A 16,895-nucleotide genomic window follows, 5' to 3' on the forward strand; every position below is an offset into this window, starting at 1 on the left:
TTATCTCCACATGCTGTTGGTTTTTCCTTCTGGTAAATGATAAATAGGTCAGGATGTTAAATATATGGCTTTCCTTATTCATTCTGAGCAGCTTCTGAGCTACTAATGTTCAAATATCACCCACACAAATAATCAGACAGAAAGTGGGCCATGCTGCAAAACTCAGCAAAAACATTTCACTTCTTCATTAATTAAAATTCTTCTCCCCCACCTTAATATTGTGACTCTATCAAGATCATTGTCATTGTAATCTCTGTTAAGATAAATTTCATTCCAATTTGTATCAGTTTTAATCTGCTCCCCATTAATTGTTCCCGCTGCTGTTTCTGGTGGGCTTAAATTTCAGTTCAATGTGCTGACTTGGAGGTGACCATGTGTGATCCTCAGCCCTGTGTCCTGCGTTATCGTCCAGTCAAGTTGATCAAAGTTAAGATCAGGCACTGTAAGATGTCACGAAAGTGTGACATGAAGCCTTAACTATGCTTAATATAAATTGCAATCACATGTAGTATGGAACAACATTCAGTTTGACTAACATGTGTTTAATCTTCTCTAGGCTCATGTTTCCTGGAATGGAGGTCAGCCCGTTGATCTTAAATTTACATTAGAATACACTTTGGAAAGGAATTTAACAGCATGGGACACGTGTGTGGACTTTTCTACAGGCCAGGTATTCCTTGGCTCGCCCCAATGAATCAATAGAATCTCTCTCTATCTATCTATCTATCTCTATGTATCTCTATATCTCTCTATCTCTATCTACCCACCCTTCCCACTTCTGTTCCTACCTTTTCTCGATCAATCTTTCTTTCTCTCCTCCTTTTAGCTTCTCCATATTATTTGGGATTACCACATTGAATGAACAGCAGTGGGATGGATGTTCCAAAATGTGTCGCTCTATAACAGAAAAACATCTTTATTTCTAATGGTGTTAAACATTTAAAAATTTATATTTGGAGAGGATAGGGCATTCCTCATTAAAAATGACAGACTCCATTACTGCATCCAGATTCAGCAGCGTCATGTTCTGGATTAGGGCTGCTGCTATGAAGTTAAGTCAGTCATAGAGAAGAACTGAGGAAACCTTGTAATGCACTTTTTGTTGGTTTCGTTAAATGTTCCCATTTCCTTTTACCAACTCTACCCAATCGTACTTCCAAAAAGGGTGACATGGTAGCTCAGTGGTTCGCACTGCAGCCTCACAACGCCAGGGACCCAAGTTCGATTCCAGCCTTGGGTGACTGTCTGTGTGGAGTTTGCACATTCTCCCCGTGTCTGTGTGGGTTTCCTCCGGGTGCTCCAGTTTCCTCCCACAGTCCAAAGATGTGCAGGTCAGGTGAATTGGCCAGGCTAAACTGCCCACAGTGTTCAGGGATATGTAAGGCTTAGGTGCATTAGTCAGGGGAAATGTAGAGTAACAGGGGAGGAGTATGGGTTTAGGTGGGATATTCTTCGGAGGGTGGGTGTGGACTTGTTGGGCCAAACGGCCTGTTTCCACACTGTAGGGATTCTATGATTCTAATATATGAGACATCCATTCATAAGTCTGATAACAGCAGGGAAGAAGCTGTTCTTAAATATGTTTGTACATGTATTCAAACTTTTGTATATTCTGTCCGGTGGAATGGGCAGAATGGAGGGGAGATCAAATATGAAAAAGAGCTGGTCACTGGCAAGACTGGGAGAGTCAAGACTAACTGAGGATAGGTGAGGAGTTTAGAGAGACCCTGGTATAATGGTGGTGTCACTGGGCTAGTAATCCAGAACTTTAGATTGGAGACACAGGTTCAAATGCCTCATGGTGAAACTGAAATCGGGCATAAAAAGCTAGTCCAGTACTGACCATATCGCCCCTATCGATAGTCATTGAAAACTATCTTACTCACTAACATCCATATAATATCATGAAATAGCTGATGAAACTGGATAAAATAAAGTATATTGGTTTGACAACATTCTGGCAATAGTACTGAAAATGTATGTTGCAGAACTTACCATCCCCCTAGACACTCCTGCAGCAACAACACCGGCATTATCCAACAATGTAGAAAATTGCTCAGGTGTGTCCTGTACGGAAAAAGCAGGTCAAATTCAACCAGGCAGTTACCTCCCCATCAGTCTGCTCTTGATCATTAGTAAAGTGGTGGAAGAAGTCAGTAACCAAACAATCAAGCAGCACTTACTCAGCTAACTGACATTCAGTTTGGGTTCTGACAGGCCTATTCAGCTATGGACTTCATTATAGTCTTGCTCTAAACATGGACAAAAGAGCTGAATTCCAGAGGTGAAGTGAGAGTGACTGCCTTTGGCATCAAGGTCACATTTGACCATGTGAGGTATTGAGCCCGAGCAAAACTGGAGTCCATGGGAATCAGGAAAAACTTCTGTTTGTTGGAGTCATACCCTCCTGACGAAGGACTTATGCCCAAAATGTCATTTCTCTGCTGTTCGGATGCTGCCTGACCTGCTGTGCTTTTCCAGCACCACACGTTTTGACTCTGACTCATGAGTATCTGCAGTCCTCACTTTCTCCTGGAGTCATACCGTGCACAAAAGGAAAATGGTTTTGCTTTTTGGAAGTCAGACATCTTAGCTCCCGGGCATCTCCACAGGAGGTCCTCTGGGTGGTGTCTTAGGTCTAATCATCTTGAGCTGCTTCATTAATGATCTTCCCTCTATCATAAGGTCAGAAGTGGGGATGTTCTTTGCTCAATGTTCAACACCATTCGTGATTCCTCAGATACTGAAGTAGTCCATTTTCAAATGCAAGATGATCCCGAAAGTGTCCAGGTTTGGGCTGATATATGGCAAGTATCATGAAGGTCACAAAAGGGTCAGACAATTATCAACTTCAAAAAGATACAATCTAATCACTGCCTTTGACATCACTGAAGCTCCCAATATCAACATCCATTGACGGGAAACTAAACTGGACTCACCATGTAAATATAGTGGCTACAAGACCAGGTTAGAAACTAGTCACTCATTTTCTGACTCTCCAAAACCTGTCCATTATGTGCAAGGCACAAGTCAGGAGTGTGATGGAATACTCCCCACTTGCCTGAAAGAGTGCAACTCTGTCAGCATTCAAGAAGTTCGATGCCAAAAAGGACAAAGCAGACTGCTTGATTAGCACCACATTCACCAATTTAAACATTCACTCCTTCAGCATTAAAACACAATAGCAGCAATATGTGTAGCATCTATAATAGGCTAATGGAGTCGCAGAGATGTACGGCACAGAAACAGAACCTTCAGTCCATGCTGACCAGATATCCTAAATTAATCTAGTCCCATTTGCCAGCACTTGGCCCATATCCCTCTAAATTCTTCCTATTCATATACCCATCCAGATGATTTTTAAATGTTGCAATTGTACCAGCCTCCACCACTTCCTCTGGCAGCTCATTCCATACACGTACCACCCTCTGTGTGAAAAAGTTGTCCCTTCGGTCTCTTTTATATCTTTCCCCTCTCACCCTAAACCTCTGCCCTCTAGTTCTGGACTCCCCACCCCAGGGAAAAGACCTTGTCAATTTACCCTATCCAGGCCCTTTATGATTTTACAGGTATCCCCTACTTTTTGAAAGTTCAATTTATGCCACTTCGCTTTTACAAAAGACCCACATTAGTACCTGTTTTTGCTAACTGAAAGAAATCCAAAGAGGATTTTGCTTTTACGAGAAATGTAATTGCTGCTTCGCTTTATGTCATTTCGGCTTACGACAGGTTTCCTAGGAATGCTCTACTTTCGGATAGCGGGGAAACCTGTATAAACATCAAAAAGGTCACCCCTCAGCCTCTGATGCTCCAGGGGAAAAAAAGCTCCATCCCATTCAGCCTCTCCCTATGGCTGTCACCCTCTAACCCTGGAAACAACCTTGTAAATCTTTTCTGAACCCTTTCAAGTTTCACAACTGCCTTGCTATTGGATACATTGCAGGCACTCACCAAGGCTCCTCTGACAGCACCTTCCAAATTCATCTACTGTCTGGAATGACAAGAGCAGCAGATACCTGGGTGCACCACCGGCTGCAAATGCTCCTCCAAACCACCTGCCAACCTGTTTTAGAAATACATTACTTCAGAGTTGCTGTGTCAAAATCCTGGAAGTCCCCTACTAACAGCATTGTAAGTCGAAGTTCACTTCAGTATTGCAAGAAGGTGGTTCACTACCATCTCAAGGGCATTTAGGGATGGGTAATAAATACCAGCCTGGCCAGTGACATCCACATCCTGTGAATGAATTCCTAAAAAAAAGTATTCTTCACATAGATATGCTTCTGCAAATGGTAGTAATTTCACTGCATCCATTGGTTCCCACACATTCAGTTGACATACAAAAGATAGTTGGGCCTAGGACGCTACCCTGAAGACTGTCGTGGAGCTAAGATGACTGATCTCCAGTAACAAAAAACATTTTCCTTTGTGCAAGGTGTGACTCCAACCAACAGAAGTTTCCCCTAATTCCCATAGACTCCAGTTTTGCTAGGGCTCCTTGCTAGCCTGGTGGCTCTCCCTTCTCTCACATTTCAACTGCATGATGCTCTCCTGAGTGCCATTGTACTGTGACTACACTGTCTGTCTCAACCAAGCAGAGAGGTGGAAGTCATATCATCATAGTCATAGAGTCATACAGCATGGAGACAGATCCTTCAGTCTAACCAGTCCATGTCGAACACAATCCCGAACTAAACTAGACCCACTTGCCTGCTCCTGGCCCATATCCCTCCAAACCTTTACTATTAATTTATCTATCCAAATGTTGTAATTGTACCCACATCCACCACTTCCTCATGAAATTCATTCCACGTGCGAACCCACCTTCTGCCTTAAAAAAAAAAGCCTCGTCTTTTTTAAATATCCCACCTCCCACCTTAAAAATGTGTCCCCAAGTCATTGACCCTTCTGTAGAAGTGGACACTGTTGTGCTTGTTGACTCTATGGCTGCTGCCCTCAGAGGGGTAATCCTGGTTCCAGTCACCTTGATCTGGTGGGATAGCCTCTGGCTGTCATCACCAGATATCTTGAAAGATATGGGATTGAACAGACAAGTTCTAGCAGGAGGTATGAAATATGCAGAGACTACGTACTACGTGGAAGGTGCAAACATTCACCCAATAAGGGTAGTTTCTGAAAATATTTTTTTTTACAGTTGAGCTTACCTTTAGATCCAAATCCTTCAATTAACTAAAACTGGGCAAATAATGAAATTGTGGATTGACTGAAATGTATGCATTAACATTGCCTTTTAAATTTGATGACAGTTCTTAAATCTTCACTCAGTGGATGGGCTGGAAATTGAAAGTTGGATCTGTTTTCTCCTATTGGAATTCATTAGAAATTTCAGGACTTTGTTTTTAACTTAATGCACATGACTAAGAAAAATGTTTCTTGTCAAATATCACAAAGCATTGAATATTGTGCATTTAGTAAGGTGACTAAGATGTCAAAAGTGAGCCCTCCTGTGGCACAGTAGTAGAGTGTTCCTGTCCCTGGCCCGTGTTTAAGTCCAGAGGTGTGTTACAACATCTCTGAACAGGTTGATTAGAAAATTAGATTAAATAATAATGAAAAGAGTTAAACGCCTCAGAAGAATATTGTCTACTAACAGGTCAGGTAATAACTGTAAAAGCAAAGTACAGCAGATACTGGCAATCTGAAGTAAAACCAGAAAGTGCTGGAGAAACTCAGCAGCATCTGTGGGAATGTTAATGTTTCATTGATAATAATAATCAGTCAGGATTAGCTAGGTCCCAAATATATCTGTCTTGTTTGCCAAACTATACGTGAAATGATGGAAATTGGTGCCAATGGCTACAGATGGTGTAGATCAATTAGTTTATGTATATGCTGAAGGAAGGCTGATCCAAGCTCATCCATCCAGGAAAAGATGTGATAGTTCCACACCACTTTATCTGATTGTTCCTTCATTTTTCTTTCCGGGATTCATGCCTCCATCACCCTGCCTCAATTCCAAATGTTCTCCATGATTTACTGAATGTAAACCATCTGCCATTGGTTCTGAATTTGCCTTTGTTCAGTTTGAGCCTCTTGTACTCTTCCCTAGTGCTCTCATTTCAAATTTAAACTATGGTCTGTAGGCTGCTTATTGAATACCAAATGTAATCTTATTCCTTTGTGATGTTCCTGTCAGTTACCTCCTTCAGGTCATCAGTAACATAACAATGTACTGAAATGGGAAAACTTAAGCAGCTTCTGTAGCCTATTAAAAATTGTGCATTTCCTTCATTGGAGCTAAAGTATGTACATGTACCAGCAGAGGAACTCTAGTAGCATGAATGTTAATGAACACAGATCCTTTTTGAATAATTTAAGTAGTTCCAGTTCTAAGTGTTTCTGGTGAATTTATAATGATTTCTGGTCAAGAACATTCCACCTTCCAGTTTAGTTTCTTTGTAAGACTATAACATGATCGCAAATAGAAACTAAAAGAATGAGGCAGGAGCAATTTATAGCAGTCTGATTTTCTTACAGTCATTGAGGTAATTCCATTGTGTTTATCCAGTTGCAGCCCTTGCTTCTGATACAGTCTCTGCACAGTTGTGGATCTGTCATGTCCACTCAAAACTCTTTCACTGAGAGTATGGAACTTCATTGGAGTGACAAGGAAATCAATCAAAGCTTTGAATATCAGGTAAAGTATCTCTCAACATGGCAATAGTCTCTTCGTAAATTCTGAGCGTAGTGTAGTCTGAGTGCCTTTTGTGTAGCTCCAGCCCCATTCTATAATTTGAGTTTAATTGTATGTCAAACTTGTGCATCTCAGGCATTTTGATCTTCTGTGCTATTGCAAATATAATTCTATATCTGAACACCAAGCACCCACTAGACTTTCAGTTATTTAAATAACATCAGAGAATAATGACAATACTTGCATGAAGTCATAGAGATGTACAGCACGGACAGACCCTTCAGTCCAACTCATCCATGCCAATCAGATATCCTAACCTAATCTAGTCCCATTTGCCAGCACTAGGCCCATATCTCTCTAAACCCTTCCTATTCATATACCCATCCAGATTCCTTTTAAATGTTGCAATTGTACCAGCCTCCACCACTTCCTCTGGCAGCTCATTCCATATACTCACCACTCTTTGCATGAAAAAGTTGCCCCTTAAGACCCTTTTAAATCTTTCCCCTCTCACCCTAAACCTATGCCCTCTACTTCTGGACTCCCCTACTCCAGGGAAACGGCTTTGTCAATTTATCCTATCCATGCCCCTCATGATTTTATAAACCTTTATAAGGTCACCCCTCAGCCTTCGGCGCTCCAGAGAAAGCAGTCCCAGCCTGTTCAGCCTCTCCCTATAGCTCAAATCCTCCAACCCTGGCAGCATCCTTGTAAATCTTTTCTGAACCCTTGGGATTACATGATATCACATGGTTGCTTATGGGTCTCTGACCATTGGGAGTGAAGTTCCCTTTTAGGAGATGGTGTAAGATGGATAAGCCAAAAAGAGCCCGCTTAGACGTGGTCAATGATAGGCAACGTGAGATAGAATGGAGGCATGCGCTGTCACCCCAGACCACTATTACCCTAATTAAACTTACCATCATGATTATTTCCATCTCAGTCATAGTCGTAGAGTCATATAGCACAGAAACAATCCCAACCAATCCATGCCAAACATAATCCCCACTGTCTGCTCCTGGCCCATATCTTTCCAAACCTCTCCTATTCATGTACTTATGTGTCTTCTAAATGTAACAATTGTGCCGCATTCACCACTTCCTCAGAAAGTTCATTCCGCGCACACAACATCCTCTGTGTAAAAAATTTTCCCCTCATGCCTTTTTTTAAAATATCTCTCCTATCACCTTAGAAATGTGCCCCCTAGTATTGAAATCCCTTATCCTAGGGAGAAGCCACCTACCATTGACTGTATCTATACCCCTCATGACCTTATAAACGTCAATAAGGTCACCTCTTAATTTAGGACATTGTGGACAGAATTTTTTTTTCTAACTGTGTGTGTGTGTTGGGTGGTGACAACACACTACACAAAACAGAGAGAGAACCCACCCAATCATCCACCAATCTACTCATTAAGAACTGACAGGTGAGCGAGCAGGGTATATCTTGCCTTATCATAGGACTTGACATTGGTGATTGCTGGGGGTCACAGGGAAAGGGGCAATAATGCAACCAATACTGAACTCTTCATGGCCTCAGTTGGTAGCAAGTCAGGGGATGGACCTTCTAGTCCAGCACTTAATTGCTGAGGTGGCAAGAAGGGGGTGAGTTTCCTCTTCAAACCAGCATTCCCCATTATTTCCCCTACTCACCACCTTCAAGGAGAGGAAGCTGTGACCTTGATATTTCATGTAGTTACCACAGTAATGTCTTAATAATTGGCCTGCTTTTCAGTCCTGGCTATTATGGAGCTAGCTCCAAGTACTCTTAAAGATAGTCATCACACTTCAGTAGGGTTTTAGTTATTTCCGTCTGGGCAGCTCAAGAGCTGCTGTATTTCCAAGTTAACAGAGATTTTAGTCCAGTTGCACATTCCAAATCCATGCCTCACTCACTGACAGTGTCTTGACAAAGACAGAACACAATGTTGAGAATCCTGGAGGCAATTTTTTTCTTAATAAGCAACTGATCAGGATGGACTGCTGCTCCCCCGACCATTTGTCATATGTTTTTCACTTTCTCCAGAGTAACAGACCAACGAGACCAGACAGTATCGGAATTGCTGCCACTTTCTCCAACGTTTTCCAGTCGACTTGTGGAAGGCAGGACATTCTTGGGAAGATCCAAACTGATTATCGTGACCAGTTCAACCACTATCTGAAATTGTCCTTCTGCAACATGTCAAATGTGGGATTTTCTTTTTCCATTTTACCCGTGATCTTGTTTAATCTTCATTCATCCCGCTTTTCAAAAGGATTGATTGGCCTGCATTTTAATTCCATTTCGTTACAATCAGTATTAGGGCGGCACGGTGGCACGGTGGTTAGCACTGCTGCCTCACAGCGCCAGAGACCTGGGTTCAATTCCCGCCTCAGGCGACTGACTGTGTGGAGTTTGCACGTTCTCCCCGCGTCTGCGTGGGTTTCCTCCGGGTGCTCCGGTTTCCTCCCACAGTCCAAAGATGTGCAGGTCAGGTGAATTGGCCATGCTAAATTGTCCGAAGTGTTAGGTAAGGGGTAAATGTAGGGGTATGGGTGGGTTGCGCTTCGGCGGGTCGGTGTGGACTTGTTGGGCCGAAGGGCCTGTTTCCACACTGTAAGTAATCTAATCTAATCTAATTTATTGCCCATCTCCAGGTGTACATGAGAAGTAGTGGTATTACTGTCTGAAATTCTAGGGTCCTTTTTTGATGGTAATTTGTTGATTCAATTTGTGCTGTGGGATCAGTTTGAAAGACTGAGAAACCTGAGCTACGGTCAGCAGCTGGTGAAAGGCAGTTATAGCTCCTCGGTTAGTTCAGTTCTGACCAACTTTATCCCAGGATTGTAGGGGAGCAGAGGACCGGATCACACCATCTGGGCAGGTGCCATGGTCCATAACACCATAAGACATACGAGCAGAAGCAGGCCATTCAGCCCATTGAGCCTGATCCGCCATTCAGTGAGGTGGTCTATCCTTGTCAGGCGCCATCTGCCCAGTGGAGGTGACCACCAGCAGCAGGGCCCACCCCCACAGGAATAAACCTCTCTGTTCCTCCCTAACGTACCTTTTCCCCCATGCCAGAACCTTCCTCACTGACCCTGGCATTCCCTACCCATTTTGAGTCTCCATTGACAATCCTCACCACGGTGAGTAGTACCAGCAGTGGCCATTGTTCCTTGGTAGCACTGTTAGTAATGGAGACTTGTTGGTCTCTTGTTTGGTCAGCAACGCTCAGTGGGCGGGCACATCTGCTCAAGAATGGGGTGGCCATGTGGTAAATTTCCCTGCAGGAGCCAGAAACCATTGCAACGTGAGATTGCCAATGGCTGTCCAGTGGCTTGGCAAACCCAATGCTGTATATGGAGGACAAGGGTGGCACTCTGCTCGAATGGTCACTTTCCAGGCCCGAGAGATATATAGTCTGCTGGGTGGGATGTTAGCTCCTCTCCAAAATGTATTAATGTTAGCAAAACCTCAGAAGAGAAGATGAGAGAGGGAGAATTCGACAAAGGATGGAAAGGGTGAGGAGATGCTTTGTGAGGTAAGAGTGTAATGAATAGCTTCATCTTTGTTTTCAGTCTATCAAGCTGTCAGGAAAGCACCAGCGGAATAAAGGAGAAATTATTCTGTCATCCCAAACCCGAGTCAGTCTTTCCAGTAATGAGAAACATGACATGATGCTGGCAATGTCTCTGAGAGACAGTGGACAGGCAAATGTAAAGAACTACTCTCTGGACATGGAGGTACTTCAATTCACTGTGACATGTATCTGTAGAATATGGAACACTGGAATATTTTTGGCACTAATCATGTGTTAGCCAGTTCTATTTTATCAATGGCTCATGCCTGACAAACCAAAATATTAATTAAAATAATAATGGAATGACTTGGTATTTTCAAGGTCTAACCCCAATGTGGCACTGAATTAATGACGTGGAGGTGCTGGTATTGGTATGGAGTGGACAGATTCAGAAGTGACACAACACCAAATTAAAGTCCAACAAGTTTATTTGGACGCTGCTCCTTTGTCAGATGGAGTGACATCACTTCCCAAAGGAGCAGTGCTCTGAAAGCTTGTGATTTCCAATAAACCTGGTAGATTATAACCTGGTGTCGTGTGACTTCTTGGCATTGAATTAAAGTACGTTAGTAAGCTGAGCCATTTGATTTGAGTCACACTTTTGATTCCTGGGTCAAAATACAAACATTTGGTAAATGCTTTGCTTCTTATACAGTGGAGAGCTTCAGATGTCAGTCATCTAGGCCTGCTCGGGATGTACACTGCCTCAGCCATCAAGAGAAGAGTGGTACTGGAGGCAAAGATTGAAAACAAAGAGAAAATTAAAGTCGCCAGCACACGTGAGAGAGGATGTCAGCATTACTACACTGGATATACTTCTGGTAAGGATTATCAATTATAGAGTTATAGAGATGTACAGCATGGAAACAGACCCTTCGGTCCAACCCGTCCATGCCGACCAGATATCCCAACCCAATCTCGTCCCACCTTCCAGCACTCAGCCCATATCCCTCCAAACCCTTGTTATTCATACACCCATCCAGATGCCTTTTAAATGTTGCAATTGTACCAGCCTCCACCACTTCCTCTGGCAGCTCATTCCACACACGTACCACCCTCTGTGTGAAAAGGTTGCCCCTTAGGTCCCTTTATATCTTTCCCCTCAGGTCCCTTTATATCTTTCCCCTCTCACCCTAAACCTATACCCTCTAGTTTTGGACTTCCCCACCCCAGGGAAAAGACTTTGTCTATTTATTGTATCCATGCTCCTCGTGATCCTCCAGCGAAAACAGCTCCAGCCTGTTTAGCCTCCCTCCCTATAGCTCAAATCCTCCAACCCTGGCAATATCTTTGTAAATCTTTTCTGAACCCTTTCAAGTTTCACAACATCTTTCTAATTTGAAAGAGACCAGAATTGCATGCAATATTCCAACAGTGGCCTAACCAATGTCCTGTACAGCTGACCTCCCAACTCCTATACTCAATACTCTGACCAATAAAGGAAAGCAAAGCAAACGCCTTCTTCACTATCCTATCTACCTGCGACTCCACTTTCAAGGAGCTATGAACCTGCACTCCAAGGTCTCTTTGTTCAGCAACACTCCGTCTGCCACTTCTGAGCCCATTGGCCCATCTGATCAAGATCCCATTGTAATCTGAGGTAACCTCCTTCACTGTCCACTACACCTCCAATTTTGGTTTCATCTGCAAACTTATTAACTATACCTCTTCTGCTCAATCATCCATAGAGCTGAACAAATATTACTTTTCACTGTTTGGTAAAGTATAATAAAATGAACTTAGAAATGAAGAACTTAGATTTATATTGTGCGGAGGACTTTATCTTTGTTACTCTTCCATGGGCTGTGGGTATTTCTGACTGGGTCAGCATTTTTTTGCCCTTCCCTAATTGCCCTTAAACTAATCGGTTTGCTCAGCCATTTCAGAGGACGGATAAGAATCAACCACATTGCTGTGGGTCTGGAATCACATGTAGGCCAGACCAGGTAGGGATGACAGTTTCCTTCCCTAAAGAACATCAGTGACCAGATGCGTTGCTAATGACAATCGACAATGGATTCACGGTCATCGTTAGGCCAGCTCGCGATTTCAAGATTTAAAAAAAAATTCCAATTTCACCATCCCTGGGTTTCCAACGCAGAAATTTGGGATTTTGGATTCTATGTCCTGTATCATGACCACAATGGGGATTTTAACATTGATTCATTAGTATGTCTGAAATAAAGGTCTCAATGGTAATAATGATGAAGCTATCAGATTGTCTCAAAGACTTCCTTGGTTTATTAATGTCCTCGAAGGGGAAGAAATTAGCTGCTGTAACATGGTCTGGCCGAGAAGTGACTCCAGGCCAACAGCAATGTGCTTACCATAAGGGTCCTCTGAAATGGCCTAGTGTGCCACTTGGTTATATTAAACCACAACAGCAGAATTGAATAAAAAGTGTGGCCATACTCAATATAGACTGTGCTGGTTCAAGAAGCTGCTCACCACCTCCAACCCCAAGGGCAATTAGGGACGGGCACTAAATGCTGGGCTTGCTAGCAACACGCATGTACCGAGAATGAATAATTTAAAAAGAAACTGGCTGTATTTGTTCTGCGATTTTTTTTCAGCAGCTTGTTGAATTTTTGAAACCTTTCCACTTCCTGCAGAAATTATTGTTTGATAACAATGACAAATTGTCTGTCCCGAAGGTGGACCAGATGAGGACGGAGTAGCATTGGCTCTTTGCTCCAGTGGAAGAGGCAGTGCGAAAGCAGAACTGTATCAGACGCTGAATGAGACGAAGCAGGGAGAACTGGGCCATGTTGCGTTTGCTGTTGTCAATAGGAGTATGCAAAGTGTCCTGAGAGTAACGACACAAGGCTGTGGCCACCTCATTACCAGGACTGAGGTAGTTTCATCCATTGATAATCAACGTATAATTGCTTGTTTATGACCCCATTTTAATGCCTCAGGTCAAGTGTGATTCTGTATAGAGAGAGAGAGAGAGAGAGACATGTTATGGGGGTCGTTCAGCAATGGTGCAGAGATGGGACGGCTCCCATTGTTGTGTGAGAATGCAGGGAATAGGAGGAGGATACCATGACAATAAAGGGTATTCAACTCTATTGAGCAAGAGGAAGCTGATGAAAAGTTAGGGTTTCTCCAAATAAAACAGACCTCTTCTATAGGAAAGATTTGGTAAACTAGAGAGGGGTGCAAAAAAGATTTAGGGTTGGAGGGTTTGAGCTAGAGGGAGAGAGTGGGTAGGCTGGGGTCCCTTACACACACACACACACACACACACACACACACACACACACACACACACACACACACACACACACACTCCGTGTTGGAGGCTAAAGGGTGTCCTTACAGAGGTTTGTAAAATCATGAGGGGCATGGGTAAGGTAAATAGCCAAGGTCTTTTTCCAAGAGTAGGGGAGTCCAGAACGAGAGGTCATAGGTTTAAGATGAGAGAGGAAAGATGTAAAACGGACCCATGGAGCAACTTTCTCACACAGAGGGTGGTACATGTATGGAATGAGTTACCAGAGGAGGAGGAGGGTAAAATTTCAATATTTAGAAAACATCTGGATGGGTATATGAATCGAAAGTGCTTAGAGGGATATGAGCCAAATGCTGGCAAATGGGACTATGTCAGATTGGGATATCTGGTCAGCGCAGATGAGTTGGACCAAAGGATCTGTTTTTGTGCTATATGATTCAATGATTCTGTCCAGTGGATTACTTAGAGTCCTGGAGATGTACAGCATGGAAACAGACCCTTCGGTCCAACCCATCCATGCCAACCAGATATCCCAATCCAATCTAGTCCCACCTGCCAGCACCCGGCCCATATCCCTCCAAACCCTTCCTATTCATATACCCATCCAAATGCCTTTTAAATGTTGCAATTGTACCAGCCTCCACCACTTTATCTGGCAGCTCATTCCAGACACATACCACCGCGTGAAAAAGTTACCCTTAGGTCTCTTTTATATCTTTCTCCTCTCACCTTAAACCTATGCCCCCTAGTTCTGGGCTCCCTCACCCCAGGGGAAAGACTTTGTCTATTAATCCTATCCATGCCCCTCATAATTTTCTAAATCTCTATAACGTCACCCCTCAGCCTCCGACGCTCCAGGGAAAACAGCCCCAGCCTGTTCAGCCTCTCCTTATAGCTCAAATCCTCCAACCCTGGCAACATCCCTGTAACTCTTTGCTGAATCCTTTCAAGTTTCACAACATCTTTCCGGTAGAAAGGAGACCAGAATTGCACGCAACATTCCAACAGTGGCCTAACCAATGTCCTGTACAGCTGCAACATGACCTCCCAACTCCTGTACTCAATACTCTGAACGATAACAGAAAGCATACTAAATGCGGCCTTCACTATCCTATCTACCTGTGACTCCACTTTCAAGGAGCTATAAATCTGCACTCCAAGGTCTCTTTGTTCAGCAACACTCCCTAGGACCTTACCATTAAGTGTATAAGTCCTGCTAAGATTTGCTTTAAAAAAATGCAGCACCTCGCATTTATCTGAATTAAACTCCATCTGTCACTTCTGAGCCCATTGGCCCATTTGATCAAGATCCTATTGTAATCTGAGGTAACCTTCTTCGCTGTCCACTATACCTCCAATTTTGGTGTGATCTGCAAACTTACTAACTATCCCTCTTATGCTCACATCCAAATCATTTATGTAAATGACAAAAAGTAGTGGACCCAGCACCGATCTTTGTGGCACTCCACTGGTCACAGGCCTCCAGTCTGAAAAACAACCGTCCACCACCACCCTCTGTCTTCTATTTGAGCCAGTTCTGTATCCAAATGGCTAGTTCTCCCTGTATTCTGTGAGATCTAACCTTGCTAAATCAGTCTCCCATGGGGAACCTTGTTGAACGCCTTACTGAAGTCCAGATGGATCACATCTACCACTCTGCCCTCATCAATCCTCTTGTTACTTCTTCAAAAAACTCAATCAAGTTTGTGAGACATGATTTTCTGCACACAAAGCCATGTTGATTATCCCTAATCAGTCCTTGCCTTTCTAAATCCATGCATGTCCTGTCCCTCAGAATCCCCTCCAATAACTTGGCCAACACTGACGTCAGGCTCACTGGTCTATAGTTCCCTGGCTTTTCCTTACCACCTTTTCTTAAATAGTGGCACCACATTAGCCACCCTTCAGTCTTGCAGCACCTCACCCATGGCTGTCGATGATACAAATATTTCAGCAAGATGCCCAGAAGTCTCTTCCCTAGCTTCCTACAAAGTTCTGGCATTTATCTAATCAGGTTCTGGAGAATTATCCACCTTTGTGCGTTTTAAGACCTCCTGCATCTCCTTTTCTGTAAAATGGACACTTTTGAAGACATCACTTTTTATTTCCCGAAGTTCCCTAGCTTCCATATCCTTCTCCACTCTAAATACTGATGTAAAATATCTGTGTAGTATTCACCCATCTCCTGTGGTTCCACACATAAATGGTCTCGATGATCTTTAAGGGGCCCTATTCTCTCCATAGTTACTCTTTTGCCTTTAATATATTTCTCGAATCTCTTTAGATTTTCCTTAATCCTAAAATACCTCATGTTGCCTTTTCGTCCTCCTGATTTCCCTTTTATGTATACTCCTCGAGGGATTCACTGGATCCCAGCTGACTATATCTGACATATGACTCCTTTTTCTTGACCAGTGCCTCAGGTTTTCTAGTCATCCGGCATTCTTTACACCTACAAGCCTTGCCCTTTGCACTAACAGGAACATAGTGTCTCTGAATTCTCAAACTCATTTTTGAAGGCTTCCTATTTTCTAACCATCCCTTCCCCTGCGAACAGCCTCCCCAGTCAACCTTTGAAAGCTTCTGCCTGATACCATCAAAATTGGCCTTACTCCAGTTTTGAACTTTAACGTTTAGATCAGATCTATCCTTTTCCATAGCTATTTTAAAACAAATAGAAGTAAGAACACTTGCCCCACTGACATCTTAGTTATTTGCACTGACTAGTTTGCCAAGAGAAGATCAAGTTTTGCTCCTCCTCTAATAGGTACATTCACATAGAGAATAAGAAAATGGTCTAGTACACAGTTAACAAATTCCTCCCCATCCAAGCCCTTAACACTATGACAGGCCCAGTCTATTTGGAAACTTAAAACCCCTTACCATTACAACCATATTATTGTTACAGATATAAGATCTCCTTACATATTTGCTTCTCAGTTTCCCACCGACTGGGGAGGCCTATAATTCAATCCAAATAAGGTGATCATCCCTTTCTTATTTCTCAGTTTTACCCATATAATTTAATTAGATGTTCACCCTCCGTATAATCGTAATATTATCCTTAACCAAAAGCTCCACTACTCCTCCTCCTCCTCTTGTGTCCCACTTTCTATACTTCCTATTGCATCTAGCACCCTGGAATACTTCCTATTGCATCTAGCAGTGGGCGGCACGGTGGCACAGTGGTTAGCACTGCTGCCTCGCAGCGCCTGAGACCCGGGTTCAATTCCCGCCTCAGGCGACTGACTGTGTAGAGTTTGCACGTTCTCCCCGTGTCTGCGTGGGTTTCCTCCGGGTCCTCCTGTTTCCTCCCACAGTCCAAAGATGTGCAGGTCAGGTGAATTGGCCATGCTAAATTGCCCGTAGTGTTAGGTATAGGGGTAAATGTAGGGGTATGGGTGGGTTGCGCTTCGGCGGGTCGGTGTGGACTTGTTGGG

The 16,895-nt window shown here is 43.3% G+C and overlaps 1 protein-coding gene across 2 annotated transcripts in view; it reads left to right on the top strand.

Annotated features, from left to right (window-relative positions):
* The window catches only part of apoltp (apolipoprotein lipid transfer particle homolog), a 394,813-nt gene that overhangs the window by 305,714 nt on the left and 72,204 nt on the right, over positions 1-16,895 (top strand). Inside the window, exons 57-62 of one of the 2 annotated variants that reach the window (XM_043711128.2) lie at positions 557-670; positions 6,530-6,658; positions 8,684-8,845; positions 10,219-10,383; positions 10,876-11,041; positions 12,875-13,074. In XM_043711128.2, coding sequence (XP_043567063.2) covers positions 557-670; positions 6,530-6,658; positions 8,684-8,845; positions 10,219-10,383; positions 10,876-11,041; positions 12,875-13,074 — 936 coding nt within the window. The remainder of the gene's footprint in view (positions 1-556; positions 671-6,529; positions 6,659-8,683; positions 8,846-10,218; positions 10,384-10,875; positions 11,042-12,874; positions 13,075-16,895) is intronic. The other variant, XM_087998023.1, reaches the window with a different exon arrangement.

Source organism: Chiloscyllium plagiosum, unplaced genomic scaffold, assembly GCF_037043375.1.
Source record: "Chiloscyllium plagiosum isolate Xiang-an unplaced genomic scaffold, Cpla_swu_hap1 HiC_scaffold_20, whole genome shotgun sequence".
Classification (NCBI taxonomy): Eukaryota; Metazoa; Chordata; class Chondrichthyes; order Orectolobiformes; family Hemiscylliidae; genus Chiloscyllium; species Chiloscyllium plagiosum.